Source organism: Aulonocara sp. 'chitande type north' Nkhata Bay, linkage group LG20, assembly GCF_057382095.1.
Source record: "Aulonocara sp. 'chitande type north' Nkhata Bay isolate Kocher_YH1m ecotype deep benthic linkage group LG20, A_spYH_male_GT1.1, whole genome shotgun sequence".
Lineage (NCBI taxonomy): Eukaryota > Metazoa > Chordata > Actinopteri > Cichliformes > Cichlidae > Aulonocara > Aulonocara sp. 'chitande type north' Nkhata Bay.
The window spans coordinates 37,784,655-37,805,499 of record NC_141363.1 but is presented as its reverse complement, the minus strand read 5'-3'; the positions used below and the strand labels follow the sequence as shown (position 1 = coordinate 37,805,499).

At 41.2% G+C, this 20,845-nt stretch overlaps 1 protein-coding gene across 2 annotated transcripts in view; it reads right to left on the bottom strand.

Moving 5' to 3' along the window:
- LOC147306245 (voltage-gated potassium channel subunit beta-2-like) overlaps positions 1-20,845 on the bottom strand; it is a 253,214-nt gene that overhangs the window by 168,347 nt on the left and 64,022 nt on the right. The window contains exons 5-6 of one of the 2 annotated variants that reach the window (XM_086277816.1): positions 13,500-13,579; positions 13,081-13,125 (exon numbers count right to left, since the gene is read on the bottom strand). In XM_086277816.1, the coding sequence (XP_086133942.1) occupies positions 13,081-13,125; positions 13,500-13,579 (125 nt within the window). The remainder of the gene's footprint in view (positions 1-13,080; positions 13,126-13,499; positions 13,580-20,845) is intronic. The other variant, XM_086277817.1, reaches the window with a different exon arrangement.

Genomic DNA, 20,845 nt, shown 5'->3' with positions numbered 1-20,845 from the left:
GAAATATTAAATAGATTCAACATCTTTCTTCAACAAAATTGCAGACTGCACAGATGGTACCTTCCCAAAGGAAAAAGTGCTATAGCTTACTAGGGTATATATATTAGACTTAATAGTCACTATATACAGTAATGGACTTCTATTCATTTTACATCAAATTAAAACTTTGGGTGTCAGATAATTATTTATTAAAAGCTTTTATTTATTAGACATTTTAAATGAGAATAAGAAAGAAAAGTATGTCTTTGTGCCCCCTTTTCCCTGTTAATGCCCTATCGGCCCCCCTGGCTAAACTTTGCTAGATCCGCCCCTGCTCAGTTACCAGCCGTCAGCTACGTAGAAAAAGATCCTCGAGTAGAAAGTAATATTAAATACATTCTAACAACAGCTTATCAAGCTTAAACGTGCTGCTGTTGTTCAGCCGCTGGTTTCCTCTTTCTGGTGCAAAGTGGGCCAAAAACAAACAAGACAGACGGACTCGCGACAGAAAAGCCGATCACCTGATCATTATAAGCAGTTTCATGATTGAAGTAGCAGCAAGAAGAGGCAGTCGCTTGTTAAGCTTAACGCAGGAATGCTTTACATTCAGAGATGGACTTACACACTTGCTTTACTTCTCTCGGGGATAACTTTGTCGGAGATGAAATGCCGGGTTGCTAGCGAAGCTCCACATGCTATCCAGACCATCGACAGGTCCTGCATGCCACAGCCGCTCTATCACGTGATGCACACTGCTCCGACGTGCTAACGTTCTGAGGTGAGTTACGGCGTGTTGCAAGTTTTGTGAGGTGCTTTCGTGATATTTAATGGATCGGATTACATTTTTTATTTTTCTCCGATATCCGATCCAGTAATTTAGGTCAGTATCGGACCGATACCGATACGTAATATCGGATCGGTCCATCTCTAATTTTGACTACAGACCGGCCCACCCGGTTTTATAGGAAAAACATAAAGCCTTTCAATGAAAAGAAATGCTATTGTGACAGTGATGTACACTGTCTTGTTAGTATATATGTTTTCAGTTTTATTTGTCATATGCAATTTAGTACAGGGTCAAAATCGTAATGAAATGTATTTGACGAGCAGAAGACAGTCACTCAGCAGAATGGTACAGTAGAAAAAATAGTAAAGAGCAAAATATTAATAAAATATAGTAAAAGAAAAAAGATTAACAGTTAACAGACTAGATATATATATGTATATATAAATATATGTACACACTAGTGATTAAATAAAGAAAATCTTAAATAGGAATGCGAGGGGGGGGGGGGGGGGGCAAATGGGATATAGCACAGTGGCAGGAATGAGCAGCAGTATAGACTGAACAGTACAAAACAAATTTTTGGCAGAATAGTGGCACAAAAACAACGCCATGGGTATTATGAAAAAGAGACTTTGATACAACTGAAAAACAATGAACATTGAACCTCACAGGATTTTAAGTGTTTGGCAATCTTAAGATAAGAGGGGGTTTTAAGATCTGTCCTACTACTAATAAGATTTTGGCTCCTTCCAACCAATGACACCACTCTTCCACTGCTAGTTTAACTACAAGCAACTCTTGTGGTTAAACTGCGGCCCGCGGTCTATTTTTAATTGGCCTGTAAGAAATTTTCTAAATAGAATAGAGTATGGCCTGCACTTCAACTTTTGCTTGAGTGTATTGCACTTCTTAGTTTTAACACCAGGGGGAGCTACTGTTGATGAAGGCAGTTACTCCACCAAAAAGGACAATCACACGAGAAATTTACCCCAAGTTACTGAACATGGCAGAACCAAAGAAGCGAAAGGTAGAAAGTGAGTGCAGAAAATTAAAGACATGGTGGGAGAGTGAATATTTCTTTAAAGAATTCAAGGGGACGTGTGTCTGTTTGATCTGCACTGAAACTGTGGTAGTTATGAAAGAGTATAATGTACGACGTCATTATGAAACCAAACATCAGGCCTATGCATACTACACTGGTGCTGAGTGAGAGCAGAAATTAAAGCAAATGGTAGCTCTCCTGCAGGGTCAGCAACAGTATTTTTTTTTCGTGCTCAGAAAGTCCAGGAAAAGGCTACAGCCAGCTATGAGGTCACCCAACTCATCGCAAGACATGGCAAGCCTTTTTCAGATGGAGACCTCATAAAACGCTGCTTCTTTAAAGTCGCCGACATAATGTGCCCGGAAAAAGTGCAGGACCTCAACAACGTCAGCATGTCCAGTAATACAGTTGTGCGATGCATTGTAGTGATGTTCGATTCGTGAACAAATCGTTCAGTACTCGAGAATCACTTTACTGACTCGTGAATCATGATTCACAAGCCCAACTGACTCACTGACTCATCCCTGTTGCTGTTAGCAAACTAATTCCATTAGTAGAAATATATCTAGCTTATAATTAAAATTGTGGGGGGAAAACAACAGCCAGTTTCGTAACAAAAGCATTTCTGCTCTGAACTGGAAGAAAAAACCCTGAGTAGAAGCTCAAATCAAGAAAATAGCTCCTCGGTTCAGAGTAGCATCGCGCTGCTAACATGCTAACAACACATTTGAGCTACTCACCCCCTCGCTTCCTGTGCTGAATCATAAGTGAATCACTCAGGACTCGCTCACCCCATCCCTACTGTGCTGAATCATAGAGCGAACGAATCACTCAGTCACTCACTAACCCCCTCCCGCCTGTGCTGAATCAAAGAGTGAGCGACAGAATCACTCAGGAATCACTAACCCCCTCCCTCCTGTGCTGAATCAAAGAGCGAGCGAACGAATCACTCACTCACTCACCCCCTCCCTCCTGTGCTGAATCAAAGAGCGAGCTAACGAATCACTCAGGACTCACTAACCCCCTCCCTCCTGGCTCACAGCTTCTTCTTCTTCTTGGTTGGCCACCAATGTTAAGGCGCATTACCGCCCCCTGGCTCACAGCGCAGTGGACATTTAGATGAGAAAATATATTTGACACACTTAACGAAAATACTAATAAAATGCAAATAAATAAAATAAATGTTTATTAAGCAATTTTGATAGGAAGTTGCTTAATTTTAGAAATGTTTTTGCTCTTTTTTCTCTATAAAATTGTTTTGTTTTGTTTTTTTGAATCATTCATCTTAGCAGTGGGATTTACATGAAAGGGGAAACAAATTAAGTTTGAGTGAAAATGTAAAATTTTTGCACTCTCTGGTCAACTGACTCAGTGAATCAAATGACTCAAAAAACCCGATTCACTTTGGTGAGTGACTCATTAACACTCGATTCAGTAAAAAGAATCAAATTTACCATCACTAATGCATTGAAAACTTGTCAGCCAACACTAAACTGCAACTGTCTGATAAAGCTTGTGCTCACTTTAGATGAGTGAAAATATATCTTCCACAGTACCCGTGTGTTAATGTGCTGGTACACATGCATCAATTATCAATAATGTGCATCCATTCTGTCACTACTAGAGATGGGAATTCCAGCTCTTTTTAGAGAACCGGCTCTTTCGGCTCGGCTCACTAAAAACAGCCGGCTCTTTCAGCTTCCAACCGGCTCTTCAGGTTGTTTTGTTGCTTTAATTAATTTATTATCAACAACAATATAAAATAATGCACAAAAGAAATTACTAATGTAAAAAAAACATGGTTTTATTTATCTGTTTCCATATAAATATATACGGTGGCCCTAGAGACAAAGCACGTACAAACTCCAAAACACATTACTAGTGTTAACTAACCTTCCAAAACAGAGCTACCTAGATCATATAAATTACACGATTGAAAGCATATTGTATTGTTTGTGTATTTATACACAGGCACTCATATATATTCAAATAAAATAAAAAAAGTTAATTTACCTGTTACTACCACATACCAAATCTGGTCGTTGGTACTTCTTGGCTTGTGTAGCCACTAGGTAACAAAAGCTCAACACTGCCCCTAGCATCCTGGAGCACTTCTCTTGTGTTTTGGAGTTTGTACGCACTTCTGAGTTTTTACGCGCTTTGGAGTTTGCACGTGTTTTGGAGTTTGTAGGCGCTTCTGAGATTTTACGTGTTTTGGAGTTTTTACGTGCTTCTGAGTTTGTATGTGTTTTGGAGTTTGTACGTGCTTCGGAGTTTGTACGTGTTTTGTCTCTAGGGGCCACCGTAAATAAACTTATTTATTTACTTGACATAAGATGTAATAAATAAATCATATAATACAAAAAACAACTATTTACATTTCAACTTTAAACTATTTAAATTTTAAACAAATTTAAAGTGAAACAACACAAAACATTGCAAACCACAACACAATTAAATATAAATTAAAATGTGAAAAACAAAAAGAAGATGCACATTCTCTGTCATATAGGCCTGCATGAATAAACTTTCTGAATCCTTTATCATCCACAACTGAAAATAGTTGTGGATAATTACTATACCTTTCTAATGTAGTGATGTGAGAATCATGAACAAATCGTTCAATGCTCGAGAATCACTTTACTGACTCGTGAATCATGATTCACAAGCCCAACTGACTCACTGACTCACCCCTGTTGCGGTTAGCAAACTAATTTCATTAGTAGAAATATATCTAGCTTAAAATTAAAATTGTGGGAAAAAGAACAACAGCCAGTTTCTTAACAAAAACATTTCTGCTCTGAACTCAAAGAAAAAACCCTGAGTAGAAAGTTCACATCAAGACAATAGCTGTGTCCCAAAACGTCGGCTGCATCCTTTGGAGGCCACATTTGAAGGCCCATTAGCAGAGGTGGGACCAAGTCATTGTTTTGCAAGTCTCAAGTAAGTCTCAAGTCTTTATCCTCAAGTCTCAAGTCAAGTCTCAAGTAATGTCAGGCAAGTCAGAGTCGAGTCTCAAGTCACTGGTGTAAAAGTCCAAGTAAAGTCACAAGTCTGAAATTTTGAATTTCAAGTCCTTTCGAGTCTTTAAAAAACCCCCGAAAAAAAGCATGTTGCAGTTATATGCTAAATGTAAATATTAGACCATGTAATTTTTAAATCTGTGTTTTTCTCAACACATGACAAAATAGTGAACTTAGAAAATATACACAAATTGTGAAATTGCACCTCTTTAAAATGCAGCTCAATTAAACCTAGCTCCAAGAATAATTTTCACCGACAGTTCTGAGATAAGCTGCATGTTATTCTTGGATGCGGTTGTAGGACTGGCTTTAAAATCGCATGACAAAAATATCATACATAAATAAATGATATTTTTTTAAAAATATCATAAAAAAAAAAACTGCATCACCAACGTAGCCTGGAAAACATTTGCTAGTTAGATGAAGTCAGCTATCTCATCGTAGCATATTTATATGCATATTTATAATTATACGCTTCTTGGAGTGAGTGCATACACTCATGAAGTTTAGTAACTTCCGGTCACTGCAACAAGCCCAGGTACAGTTTACCGACGGATGGGTGCAGGACCTTGAAATGCACCGTGTAGAAAGTAAAGACCATCGTACGTATCATAAGTTTACCAGTCTCACAAATCGTCGTCATAAATACACATTCGTTAACCGTTTATTAATAGGACCTTTGAGCTCAATGGTAATTAATTAGCAGTGGAAATAATTTCTGGTAGCATCACAGAAATGTAGCAGTGACAATAATATTGTATGCTGTAATCGTACTGGACAATTAGTGATACAAAACAACCGTTTTATCCTGTGAACAAAAGTATATGTTTTTGTCAATGTACCATAATAACAGAAGCGAAACGCAATATTGTGTCAGGACAATTCACTGTTTATGCACAATAAACACAATAAATAAAGGAGCATAGCGCGACAATTTCTGTTCAGCGCCAGACTTGCTTGTAACCTATATCACCAATTATGTTAAGAAAAATGACGTATTAACTACAACAGCAGACTGACCTTTGTGGAAATGCTTGGAGCAGACTAACCTGTGAGCTGGAGTGTTCTGGGACGTTATATTTGGTCTTTGAATGGCTGCAATCCAGTCGCCTCTTTGTTACTTCGGAAACATGGCTTGAACAATTTCTCTTCAACGACGTAATCCGATAACAACCGATGTCTTTACCCGTCGGCTTCCCGTGGCTGTCATGCGACCGGCTATTGCAGTTAATAATACAACAGCTTCTTGACATTTTTGTGTTTCTTTTTATCGCTGTATAACTGATTTTAATTGAAAGCCTGCGTGCGCTAGTACCGCTTGCCACGAGTTCCCAGAATCCTTTGCGGTTCTACCCGTGAATGACGTCACATTTTCAATCTCTATATAATATGCATGTTAAATTTTATATTTGGGGTAAAATATAAAGTCTTTTCAAGTAAACCGGTTCAAGTCCAATTCAAGTCCCAAGTCATTGGTGTAAAAGTCCAAGTCAAGTCACAAGTCTTAGAACATTTTTTCAAGTCAAGTCTAAAGTCATAAAATTAATGACTCGAGTCTGACTCGAGTCCAAGTCATGTGACTCGAGTCCACACCTCTGCCGATTAGGCAACGAAGGCTGTCCCAATTCGTCGACTCCTTCAAATGCGGCTGACAAATGCGTCCTTCATTTCCCCGAATTTGAAGGATGGGTCAGGTGTGTCCTTTGTGACCCACCATATCCCAGAATTCATAGCGCGGCCCAGCCAATTTCAGTTTCCAACAATGGTGGCCGCTTCTAAGTTTTAAAATTACTCTTACCAATCTTTCTGGGTCACAAAATAAACTTTCAATATATTTTCAGGCGAGAAAATAGCTGTGTAAACTTCAAGTCTCTGCTTGGTTTATCAAGACATGGCATATTTGCAAAACTGCGCCAACATTTTCGGAGACATATGTTACCCACCCGCTCAATAGCTAGCCAGGGGTTCAATGGTCACTCGAGCCGGCGAGAGCAGCGGACACCCGGCTTCATTGTTTTCAGACCCCGCTGCTACTACTCAGGTTAAGCATGATACATAAGTCACTCGGATAACTTAAAAATGTAATTGTTTGGCTTTTTTCGGGGTTTTATTCATTCCGGAGCAAATCGGTTTGGCTGAGATCAAAGTTATTAGATTATTAGATTAAATAAAACTGTATTAATCCATCGGGTGGGTTCCTCCGGGATTTTCACACAGCTGAATAAACATCAAACAGAAAACTGTTTAAACAGAAGTGTGAGATGGTCGAGAATTTACGGCAGTGTCCTGTTGTATTTTAGATGGCAAGGAGCAGACGGCTGAGTTTATGAAACTCCACCGACACAGCAGTGATGCAAATCTGAAGGCTAGACCATCCAATCTCAAAGCCTCGCACTTCCGGCCTTCTCGGTCTTCGAAGGACCCAGCCCGTAGATCGTAGATCGCGAAGGCTGGGTCCTCCGAAGGATGCAGCCTACGTTTTGGGACACAGCTAAAAGCTCCTCGGTTCACAGTAGCATCATTCAGCTAACATGCTAACAGCACATTTGAGTTACTCACCCCCTCCCTTTCTGTGCTGAATCGTAGCTGTCACTACCCGATCCGTACCGGAAACCCGATCGGTACCCCGCATGCGCGAAAGGTTTCTACTTCCGGTCGTAGCGTTTTACGATAGTTATGGGTCAGAGTATCTGTTAAGATGAATAACAAGTATATCTTAAAATGTTTGCAATAATGAAGCATTTCAGTACAATGTAGACAAAAACGAAAAATAAAAAGAAAGTTACGGATCAGGACTCTCCGATCCTTACTGCGCATGTGTAAAGTCTGACCGTACAAATCGGGTCTACCCGATCTGTACCGCGCATGTGCAGATGTTTTCTTCTTCTTCTGTTCGTTTAATGGCAGTTTACTCCCCAGTGTACGAGGATACCGCCACCTGCTGACTGAGCGAATAAACCCTATTATAAACTGAATTATCGTCATTACAAACGTGTGTTAAATCTGATTTAGCGATAGTCGAGTGTGTTTATGCTTGTCTGTGAGGAGAGGATTGTTGGAATAGTGATGATGATGTGCGCTATCACTGTCAATTGTCAGTAAACACTTAATCTGGTTGATGAATCTACACGTGAGATATTACAAAGTCTGCATTATTAACTCTGTAATTAGGCGCCATTCTTCTTATTTTACGGCGCTGTTGCTCAATCGGGGGACGCTCTCTGTTGAGGAGAAAAGCATGAATTTCTTTGTGTACGGATTATCCATTGTTTAAATGTCCCGGGCAGTCGAAAAGTAGGCAGAGCTGTTGAGAAATGCTAGGAGCTAACTGGGCGCTAACCGTATCATTCAAATATATTGAATGTCGCAATGTTGGCAAAGAGAGGAAGTGACGTAAGATTTGCGCATGCGGGGTACTGATCGGGTTTCCGGTACGGATCGGGTAGTGACAGTAGCAACGAATCACTCAGGACTCACTCAGGACTCACTCATGCCCTCCCTCCTGGCTCACAGCTTCTTCTTCTTCTTGGTTGGCAACCAATGTTAAGGCGCATTACTGCCCCCTGGCTCAGTGGACATTTAAATATATATAAAAATATATATTTGATACATTTGAGGAAAATACAAATAAAATGAAATAAAAATAAATAAAATAAATGTGCACTTTAGAAATTTTTTTTGCTCTATAAAAATTGTTGTTTTTCTTTTTCAATCACTCATCTTAGCAGTAGGATATACATGAAAAGAGAAAAAAATTAAGTTTAAATGAAAATGTATTTTTTGCACTCTCTGGGCAACTGACTCAGTGATTCAAATGATTCAAAAAACACGATTCACTTTGGTGAGTGACTCATTGAAACTCAATTCAGTAAAAATAATCAAATTTACCATCACTATTCTAATGTGACAATGTTGTCTCTTGTTGTTGTCTCTGGCTCTCTTTCTCTCTCTTTCCCTCCGGCTCTGTTTCTGTGCTACTGCGAGTGCAACTACCGCCCCTCCCCCCTCTTCCCAGCGCAAAGCACAAGGCTCGCGTGCGGAGTGAAGCGGAAAAAAAGTGCAAGAGAGAGGTTAAGAGAAAGAAAAAAAACAACACGGCTCCGTCGTTCACTTTAAAGAGCCGTGTCTAAGAGCCATTTTGTTCGCGACCGACACATCACTAGTCACTACCCTGCTTTTGCACACCACTTTCTTATATGCGTTTTTCTTGTTAACACACAGAGCACACATTGCACACGCAAAGTCAGCTGATCTCATCCGATGCAGATTTGCTCCTTGATCAAGTGACATTTGTCCGGATTTTTGGCACGAGTGGCATCGGATCAGCACCGCAGGTGGATCGCCCGATTTTCATACCCAGCCCAGCTGATATTAACCAGAGTAATTTACTAAAATTATATGCACTCCTGTTATTAAGTCCAGTTCAGTCTGCTAATGCTGATACGAACGTTAATAGGTGTGTTGCCTAAGCCTAATAATTCAAATAACAGGCTTGAAATTTACCCGTTATTGTTTTTTCTCTGTATTGTAAATTCTGTCTAAGAAGAAATCTGAGGCTGCTGTTGTGAGAATGAACTACCAAAGCTTTTTCTGAATAAATCAATAAAGATCCATTTATGGAAAGCTGTGATGAAGGCAGTTTTTTCTTTAATTATATCCAACAATATAACATATTTGACCACTTTTAATTGATTTTTCTAACTTTTTAATTATTAATTATTATCTAATTTCTAGTAAGTGGCCCAGCCCAGGCCCTCCTATATTTTTATGTATGTGGCCCTCAGTGAAAAAAGTTTGGACACCCCTGATCTAAAGACATGAACACATTCAGGAAATCCCTTAAAGCATCATTAACAAGTTTGTGGAATATATTGTGCGAGTGAGTGGCATAACTAGGTACTAGGTACTTGAAGTGACCAAGGGGTGTGTTTTCCATTGGTCAGCTCTGCTTCTTATGACAAATTGCTTCTAATGCCACCAGATGGATAGCTGGTGTAACCAATGTTGCTGTCCGCATATGGAGCTGCCATGGGGGAGGCCATGACTGTCTCATCTGTGGAGGAAAGAGAAGAAACCTTAGTATCAATAAACTCAATAAAAGTGTTAAGTGATGAGAATGTGTTGAGCTCCAACTAGTATGCTAAAGAGCTCAGAGTCTTGGCTTACTTGAAGTAGGAAATTATTGAGATGCCTTGGGGAATGGCCAAAAGTGTGACTGGTTCAAGGTAGGTTGTAGAAGCCAAAGAAGAGTGGGCAGACAGAAGAGTTTGACAGAGGTCCGAGGGAGCAAGAAGGCGTCGAGCAGGCAGGTGAGTATAAAAAGGATTCATGGGAGCCACCAGAAAGCGCGTAGGCAGGTGACCATGGAAATACTCACCTCTCTACTTGCCAAAAGAATAAGAAGTTAGCACATGAGGGAAGAGCACAAATAGCCGACCTGTTTATCACACTAAGCTGATAATCTGATCACATCTGAATGGCAACGCTGTTCCTTTTGAACTGTGGCTGATGGATCGCAGGTGGTCTGCTCAGAAACCAGAAAGACTCTACTCCACAGTGGCAGAGTATCTCTGCTGCACATCTCAACAGTAAAGGAAAAAACATTTACAGACCAGTGGCTGATTATGAGACATGGGTATGTACACATCCGAGTCATTTTCTTGAGGTTGTTCACTCAGAACAGAAGCAGATAGCCTGGAGGATCTTTAAGTGAGAGGTATACCATTTTAGAGTTAACATCAATTTGAAATTACTGAGAGAGATGTTACACTTTATTGAATGGAATTCCTGACTGGGTAAACATTTCTGTAAAGACAGAAATGGAGCCCATAGTGATTTGTTAAAGGATATAAAAGCCTTACATTCTTTACAATAATTTCACCCCACACCACACATGTTTTCAGTTTTAGTATTTTCATGTATTTAGTATTTGATTTTCTTTGGCCATTTTATTATATTTTATATTTATATATTTATGGGAAAAATATATTATGCAATGTACTAATGGTTTAATGGTTAATGGTTTAATTATTTATATAGCACATTTAATTACAACAGGAGCGTTGACCAAAGTGCTGTACAAGAATACAACATACATAATAAAAAAACTGTACAGCAATACAACATACCTAATAAAATAACAAATAACTCTCATGCTGTATTAAAAGCCAATAAATAAAAATGCGTTTTAAGATAAGATTTAAAAAGATTGACAGTGGGAGCCTGTCTGATGTATAGGGGTAAATTATTCCACAGCTTAGGCGCTACGACTGCAAATGCTCGATCACCTCTATGAACCAGCCTCAACCTTGATACAGCTAAAAGCAAAAGATCACTTGATCTAAGAGATCTAAAGGGGGTATAAGTCTGCAAGACGTCAGACAAATACACAGGAGGATGTCCATTCAGGGCTTTGTAGGTCAACAATAAATTTTTAAAGTTAATTCTGAAGCGGACAGGGAGCCAATGAAGAGAGGCGAGCACTGGGGAAATGTGTTCACATCCTTTAGTACGTGTCAGAAGACGAGCTGCAGCATTCTGGACCAACTGCAGCCTTGCCAGGCAGGTCTGACTACAGTATAAGGAGTTACAGTAGTCCAGCTGGGATATAATAAAAGCATGAATCGCCCGTTCTAAGTTTTTAAAAGATGAAAATGATCTCACCTTAGATAAAAGCCTCAGTTTGAAGAAGGACCGCTGTACGACTGAGCTAATTTTTTTTTCAAAGGTGAAATTGCTGTCAAATATAACCCCCAAATGTTTTGGCATGCGATTTGACAAAATTTGTGTGAGCTGTTACTCACATAACACTGAACTGTATTAGAAAGAAAATATGAACAGGGAACTGTTAACAAGTCCGAATCATAACGCGCAGTGTTGCCTGTAGTGTCTTTTGATTGATTGTCTGTTTTTTAACTCTGTGAAAAAGAAAAAGAAAGTATTGAAATAGGAAATAACCTTTATTTGGCACAAGTGTACTGAGTGCCTTCAAGGACACACTCAGTACACTTAGTGCCTGGAAGAATGCCCAGGTTGCAAAAAAAAGGTAATATATGCTCGTTAAAGTACACACACTCATAACTGTTCTTGTGAGAAGCCCATAGAAGGAAAAATGGTACTGTGTGACAGTTTTAAGGCAAAGGAGGGTGGAAGTGATAAAATGTAATAAAAAGCTCACTGGTACCTTCCCCCTTTGAGCACTTGCATGAAACCTTGTATTTGGTGCTTTTGCTCCCTTGCAAGAATTTTTATTCAGTTTACTTCTGAGATATATCTACATATGTATTCATATGTATTATTCTTGAAGGTTTTTGAAATACTATTTATAATAAATGAACATTGTAAAATAAAATGTATATTGTAATCAATAATCGCATAACGTGCATTGGGAGGAGGCCCCGGGGCAGACCCAGGACACGCTGGAGAGATTATATCTCTCGGCCTGGGAACGCCTTGGTGTTCCCCTGGATAAGCTGGAGGAGGTCCCAGGACACACTGGAAAGATTATATCTCTCGGCTGGCCTGGGAGCGCCTGGGTGTTCCCCCAGATAAGCTGGAGGAGGTGGCTGGGGAGAGGGAGGTCTGGGCCTCTCTGCTTAGGCTGCTGCCCCCGCGACCCAGCCTCGGATAAAGCGGATGAAGATGGATGGGTGCATTGATATTTTTACCACTAGCTTTTGGATTTTACTTTTTTTTTTTTTTTCCTGTTCACCCGTTTAATCAGTGACTGACAAGATAATAAATGGAAACAGGCAACTTTGTATTTTGCTGCCCTGATTCATGCTTATTACACAGAAATTTCCATACATGTTTCCTTTTAATAAGCCAGAACATTGAACACTATATTTAATCTATTATTATTTTTAAGAAAAGTTGAATGCTGGAAACCCAAGTTAGGATTATATAAAGAATTATCAAATGGTAAAACTATGATATTATGCTAAAACATCAGCCAAAATTAACTTACTATTGAATAATGAGATTATTACCAGCTCCCTATTACCAACTCCTTTTTCTGGTAACTGAGTAGTAGTAGTAACTTGGAAATTTCCAAATTATTACCTTATTATTGCCCCCTTGGTATTCCACTACTACCATATTATTACTGAGCTGTAATAGAGTGCTATCCAATCATCTGAAAACAAAAAAAAATCCCAAAAGATGGGTACACATTTCAAAGTAATAATGTAAATCTACTTTTAATATCACAAATTGCAAGCAATCACAAACAAGGCCCAGAAGAACTCTACCTCCATCCTTTCTTTTTTAGGATACTTCCCAAGACAGCTTCAGCTCTTGGAAAAGAATTAATGAAAGAGAGAGAGAGAGATTTTTTAAAATGTGGCTATTAAAAAAAAACTCAATTAAATTAATAAATGTTATACACCAAAAAGTTATTCTTTTGCCCTATGACATCCAGCTAGGCTCCAGTCCCCCTGTGACCTTGAATTAATCCTAACCCTTAAGGAAATGAATGAACTGATGGATCAGTAGTTCAAACCTACAGTTACTGTCTTGCAAAGTTAGTTGTTCTGTCTCATATCTCTAAAATAACTAGGCAGCATCCAATGCAATACAACTACTTGGATGCATGTATGTAACTTTGCATAAACAAAACATTTGTCCAGTCACTTTTTATTCAAACAAATTGAAATATAGTAATACTTACTTTCCAGAGTTATAGACTTCAGCTGTGTCAAACAAGTTGATTCCATTCTCGTATGCTATTGTCATGAGTTCTTCTGCCACCTTCAGAAGAAAAACATAATAACTATAAAGATAAGCAGCTGCTGCACAATTATATTTAGGAACATTTTTACCTTAGTCAACATTTGATAAATATTAGCTTACACTACATAATCCCTTGCTTAAAAATGATGACTTACATTATTTGAAAGAAAAAATAATAATAAACGAAAATGTATTAGATTACTACCACCATATTTTGCAAGTTTGCAACTGTAGCAAACCTATTAGTGCCTTTTTCAGAAGATTGAAGAACAATCTGAAAACAGATTGTAAAGTTAACTCATTTAAAAATCAGTTCAGCTTTGGTGTGTCTATTGTAATTTCTGTACTATTTATCAGCCTTATTGTGAGGTATTAGTATCTCTCTTGGTTCCTAGTACACCCTCTCTATGAAAAACAAAAGAACCTCAAGTACCTCCTAAAACAGTTTTTCGGATGCTTCAGAAAAAGCTTCTCTCTGTGCTATGTTTACTAGGCTCCTGCTAACCACAAGTTTATCCTCCAAAGAATTATTCCTCAGCCAACTCCTACTTTGGATTCGGGAGACAGACACTGAATTGGGTGACCCTGAATCCTCCCTTAGTTATGCTGCAGTAGGCCTAGGCTGCTGCGGGGTTACCAGGATGGACTGAGCATTTCTTCGTTATTTACCAACTGTTAATTTGAATTTAATCATTAGCTATTATTAATCTGTGTCTCTCTTCCACAGTGTATCTTTTCTCTTGTCTCCTCAGATTGTTAGGATTTTTCTCTGTATTATTTCAAATCAAATCAAATCAAATCACTTTTATTGTCACATCACATGTGCAGGTACATTGGTACAGTACATGTGAGTAAAATTCTTGTGTGCGAGCTTCACAAGCAACAGAGTTGTGCAAAATACAATAACGTAAACAAGCAAAATACAAGAATGGCTAAATCTGAAACTAATAAATATATGTACAATATATAATAGTATATGCATTTCTGGATGTGTATACTAAATTTTTTTCTACGTGTGTGTGTGTGTGTGTATACACATATTTTACAAATTAAATAGAGTAAACAATAAAATAAAATATATAAAAATATTAGGGGTGCAACGATACACAAAATTCACGGTTCGGTTCGGTTCGATACTTTGGTGTCACGGTTCGATATTTTTTCGATACAAAAAAATGTTCATGCCTTTTTAATTTGTCATTTATTAAAATTATAAATATATATTTTAACTCAAAAGTACAGTTTTTAAATTTAACGCTAACCCTTGTGCGTGTTTTTTATTTTGACAGCGAATGCGCACCTGCGGACCACTTATGTGCAGCCCTGGTTATTTAGCTCGTCATATTGCAGCCACAGAAATTATTTTGTCCATGAAACCATAAAGCTGCACTTTCTTTTTGCCTTATAGTCTGATTTGTCATAACTTCTCCGTTTTGTGGTAAGCTTTTCTTTGGCTGTCACTTCTTCACCCTGATTTGGCTCAGCAGAACTAAAATATATATCCTGCTGCTTTTACACACGCACTCACATAAGCTCAGCGATTCTCTGCGCGATCAACCTCTCACATGTTTAAGCTGCGGGAGATTTCACTTGTCATGTTTGCATAGTAAGCTAAAGATTAATAAGACGATGTCAGAGGAATTGGTGCACAAATTATCATCACTCACAGATCAGTGCTGTCGCTCTCTATACACAGTTCGCGGTATTGCAAAGTGAAAGCAAAAAACAAGCGCAAATTCAAACGCGATTTCAATATGTCACATATTGACAGTGGCTCACCGATGCCAATGACATAATAACCCAGCTACATTTCCGAAAGAATGCAAAAGCATTGACATATATTTTTCCTTCCTACAATAGCCCGACGGGCAGGGCAGAGATAGATTTTGGTACCCCGACTGGAAAAATCGCTAGCCCCGGGACGTCGGGCTAGCGATATTGCGAGCCCTGTATCTGATTGAGGAATCACTCATCTTTGGAAAAGAGAGTTTATTACAGAGAAATGTCTCTTTCCAAAATAAAAGTTATACTATCCACTTCTTCTGGGCTATATTCTCAGCAGCATAAGGAGAATCATGTGCTAACGGCTGTCTAAATGACTCGGCTAAAGTTAGTAGCATGCTTGCTTTTTTTTGTCTGCTTCCACTTGTCTTTGCACTAGGATGATGTCGGCGTAAATGTGCAGTCATATTCGTTGTGTTCCCACTAGTGCTTTCAGGTTAATCTCGTTGAAATGACCTTAACGCCACAACACGGCAAATCTCCGTTAACGAGCTACCGCCGATCGCCCCGTGCATGGGGCTAGACCGCCAACACGTTAACGAGCTAACTGCGCTAACACACTAGTTCCCACCCATGTAATTGAGCATTGCATGGCACATCCAACATACTGTTTTACTTTAGTCCATGACTCGCTTACCTTCAGGGTCATACATCACATGAAAACCAAAATAATTCCAAACGCCAGATCTGAATGAGAGTGGGGGAGGTGCCCTGCGCTCTTCCTTCTGACTATGCTGTCTGTGTTGAGCACTCAGTGAATCTGCGTTCGACTACTCCGCCTAGGCTGCACTGTCGAGCCTAGGCGGAGTAGTCGAACGCAGATTCACTGAGCGCTCAACACAGACAGCATCGTCAGAAGGAAAGTTGATAAAATAAATTACAAATTTTGTATTGTTCGATACATATGCATACCGAACCGAAAGCACTGTATCGAACGGTTCAATATCGATACGAATATCGTTGCACCCCTAAAAAATATACAGAGTTGAGACATGTGCAAAACAGTGGCATTACTGTACAGTATGGAGTGCATAATGTTGAAGTTCTAGTAGTGAAGGTGAGGTGTCTATGACGTGTTCAGCAGTCTGATGGCCTGGTGGAAGAAGCTGTCTCTCAGTCTGCTGGTTCGGGACCGGATGCTGCAGAACCTCCTTCCTGAGGGAAGTAGTCTGAACAGTTTATGGCTGGGGTGACTGGAGTCCTTGATGATCCTCCCCACTTTCCTCAGGCAGCGCTTCCTGTACGATCAGCGGGGCCTATCGCGCGGTGCCGCGCGCTTCACTCGGACTTTCTGATCACGTCATGATCCACCTAATCCCCGCGTACAGACAGAGGCTGAAGCTCTCCAAACCTGTCGTGAGGACCAAAAAACTGTGGAGCAACGAGGCTGTGGAGGAGCTTCGCACGTGTTTGGAGACCACAGACTGGGACACAATGAAGGCTGCTTCTAACAGCTTGGACGAGTTTACGGACACTGTCACCTCCTATATCCACTTCTGTGAGGACAGCATTGTGCCATCACGCACCAGGGTGAGTTATAACAATGACAAACCCTGGTTTACCCCTAAACTCAAAAAGCTGTGGCTGGAAAAGAGTAAGGCGTTCAGAAGCGGAGACAGGGACTGCTACAGAGAGGCCAAGTACAGGTTCACTAAGGAAGTGGACATTGCCAAACATCAGCACTCTTAGAAGATGCAGCAGCAGATCTCAGAGAATGACTCGGCCTCTGTGTGGAAAGGTTTTAGGAATATTACAAACTACAAGCCTAAAACCCCCCACTCCACTGATGACTTGCTCTTAGCCAACACCCTTAATGACTTCTACTGTCGTTTTGACGAGCCATCAGGCAGCCTTCACACCTCCAACGACCCCAACAATAGAGGCACTTTGGACACTCATTCCCCCACCTCTCCCCCCTCCATAGAGCCATCACCACCTTCAAACTGTTCACCTGCAACACCCGCCCCCTCACCCCACACAAAAGAGGATTTCACACCACCTCCTCCGACCACAACTCTTCATATTCATGAAGCAGATGTGAGGAAGCAGTTTAGGAGTCTGAATGCTCGGAAAGCTCCCGGCCCAGACGGTGTGTCTCCTGCCACCCTCAGACACTGTGCAAACGAGCTGGCCCCAGTGTTTTCTGGCATCTTCAACTCCTCACTGCAGGCATGTCATGTGCCTGCCTGCTTCAAGTCCTCTACCATAATCCCTGTCCCCAAGAAACCTAGGATCACTGGACTAAATGACTACAGACCCGTGGCTCTGACATCTGTGGTCATGAAGTCATTTGAGCGCCTAGTTCTCTCCCATCTCAAGACCCTCACGGCCCCCCTCCTGGACCCCCTGCAGTTTGCATATAGAGCCAACAGGTCTGTAGACGACGCCATCAACATGGCCCTACACTTCATCCTGCAGCATCTGGACTCCCCAGGAACCTACGCCAGGATCCTGTTTGTGGACTTCAGCTCTGCCTTCAACACCATCCTTCCAGACCATCTCCGAGGCAAGCTTTCCCAGATGAATGTGCCTGATCCCATCTGCCGGTGGATCACTGACTTCCTGACGGACAGGAAGCAGCACGTGAGGCTGGGGAAGAATGTCTCGGACTCCCGGACCATCAGCACCGGCTCCCCTCAGGGCTGTGTTCTTTCTCCTCTGCTCTTCTCCCTGTACACCAACTGCTGCACCTCCACCCACCAGTCTGTCAAGCTAATCAAGTTCGCAGATGACACCACCGTCATTGGGCTCATCTCTGACGGGGATGAGTCTGCCTACAGGATGGAGGTTGAACGTCTGGTGTCTTGGTGCAGCCACAACAACCTGGTGCTGAATGCCCAGAAGACAGTGGAGATTATTGTGGACTTCAGGAAGCACACAGCCCCACTCCCCCCCATCATCCTGACTGACACCCCCATCACCTCTGTGGACTCATTCCGCTTCCTGGGTACCACCATCACCCAGGACCTGAAGTGGGAGCCCACCATCACCTCCGTCATCAAGAAAGCCCAGCAGAGGATGTACTTCCTGAGGCAGCTGAAGAAATTCAACCTGCCAACATGGACGATGATGCAATTCTACACTGCAATCATCGAGTCCATCCTCACCTCCTCCATCACCGTGTGGTACGCTGGAGCCACTATCAGGGACAAACAGAGACTGCAGCGTGTTGTGCGCTCTGCTGAGAAGGTGATTGGCTGCAGACTCCCATCTCTGCAGGACCTGTACACCTCCAGGACACTGCGGCGTGCAGCCCGGATCTCAGCTGACCCTTCTCACCCTGGACACAGTCTGTTTGACCTGCTCCCCTCAGGCAGGAGGCTCCGGTCCATTCGCACCAGAACCTCTCGCCACAAGAACAGTTTCTTCCCCTCTGCTGTTGGACACATGAACAATAACCACATGACTGTCCCCGCCACTAACACATGACCCTACGCTGTGTCACTGCATCATTTCATGTCTGGCACTGATCACCACCTGCACTCATGTATATATCTTTCTACGTAGCACTCATAATTCTTATTCTCATGTATATATGTTTGGCACTGATCACCACCTGCACTCATGTATATATCTTTCTACGTAGCACTCATAATTCATATTCTCATGTATATATCTCATGTATATCTCATGCACATATCTTTCTTTCTACATAGCACTTTAATTCTTATTGTCTGCACTGAAGCACCGCAGCAATTTCCTAATGTTGTAAACCTCAACATCTGGCAATAAACCCATTCTGATTCTGATTCTGATTCTGTAGATGTCTTGGAGGGAGGGAAGCTCACCTCCAATTATCCGTTCAGAGCACCGCACTACTCGCTGGAGAGCTTTGCAGTTGTAGGCGGTGCTGTTGCCATACCAGGTGGTGATGCATCCAGTGAGGATGCTCTCAATGGCACAGTGATAGAAGGTCCTGAGGATGCGGGGATTCATGCCAAATCTTTTCAGTCTCCTGAGAAAGAAGAGGCGCTGTTGCGCCTTCTTCACTGTTTTGTTTATGTGTACTGTCAGTGCGCCCCAGGGTGGCTGTGGCTACAATGTAGCTTGCCATCACCAGTGTGTGAATGGGTGGATGACTGGATATGTAAAGCGCTTTGGGGTCCTTAGGGACTAGTAAAGCGCTATATAAATACAGGCCATTTACTGACCACGTAAGATCCTCAGCCAGATGTACCCCAAGGAACCGGAAGCTGCTCACTCTCTCCACAGCAGCGCTGTTGATGGTGATGGGGGTGTGTACTTCTCTGCACCTCCGGAAGTCCACTATCAACTCCTTTGTCTTTGCGACGTTGAGTGTGAGATGGTTGTCTTGACACCAGTGGGTCAGGGCGCTGACCTCCTCCCTGTAGGCCGTCTCATCACCGTTGGTGATAAGACCCACCACTGTAGTGTCGTCCGCAAACTTCACAATATTTTAGGGTCTTGCAGTGACTGCTGTTCTGATTTGGCACTGTATAAATTAGGTTTATGCATAGGTTCAATAAGGACACCTATGCATTCATCTGCCTGCTTTCCTGGGTTTTTGATGCTAATTTATTCTTTGCTTCACCATCACTTTCCTGAGTATTAATTTTTCTATGTCAATAAATCATGTTCAGTTCTTCCAAATATTATCTCCAAATTTAATCACTGAACTGAATCTCCAGTGGCGCTACTTTCTTACTTTCTCCAGTACACTTACTTTTGCTTGTGACACTTGTAAACATTATTCCCCTGTGTATGTCACGAAAGAGGGCATGGGCAGGATTTTTGGTTGAGGTGCCATGTTTCTGGGCCAAACAAAGCGCTAGTGAAAGAGGAGCCAAAGGACATGGATAACACCAGCTATGGTTCGTACTTGCTGTGCGGTCGGTTGTAATGTTAGACCGCACAACACCGGCAAGGGAATAAGCTTGAAAAAGGTTTATCTTTTCATTCTTTCCCCACCTGGAAGCAATATGAGGCCGCTCATGTATCGGATGTTACCAAAAGAAGGCGTCTAGTCTGGATAGCAGCTGTGAGACGAGCTGATATCCAGTTCTCTTCCATCTCCAAATATCTGTTGGTGTGCTCCAGAAATTTTCATTCCGGTAAGCTCTACATATGTTCATATCACTCTTTATCCGGTCTTTAAGTCTGACGTCACTAGCCGTGTTTGGGCTCAAATTCCGCTGCAGGTCCAAAAATCTAACGATCACTGTGGCATCACTGAGAGTTGAAAAACGATCTAAAGTCTTTCATTTGTAATAAAATGATCAGCGTTCTGCTCTACCAGGTGTAACAATTGAGTTTATCATCCAGGCATCCATGAAAACTAAACAGAATTCATGACATTTAACGGAGTTAGAAATTAGCAGGAAGTTTTGGAAACAAATTCAAACGTACACCTCTGCTCTCACTTCCAACATAAATGAAGACAGAAAACTAAACAGCAGTGACGTTTGTAGGGTTACTGAAGTTTGGCTAGCTGGTATATAATGATGTGCTACGTGACCGCTAGCAACACAGCTGTGTGAGCAT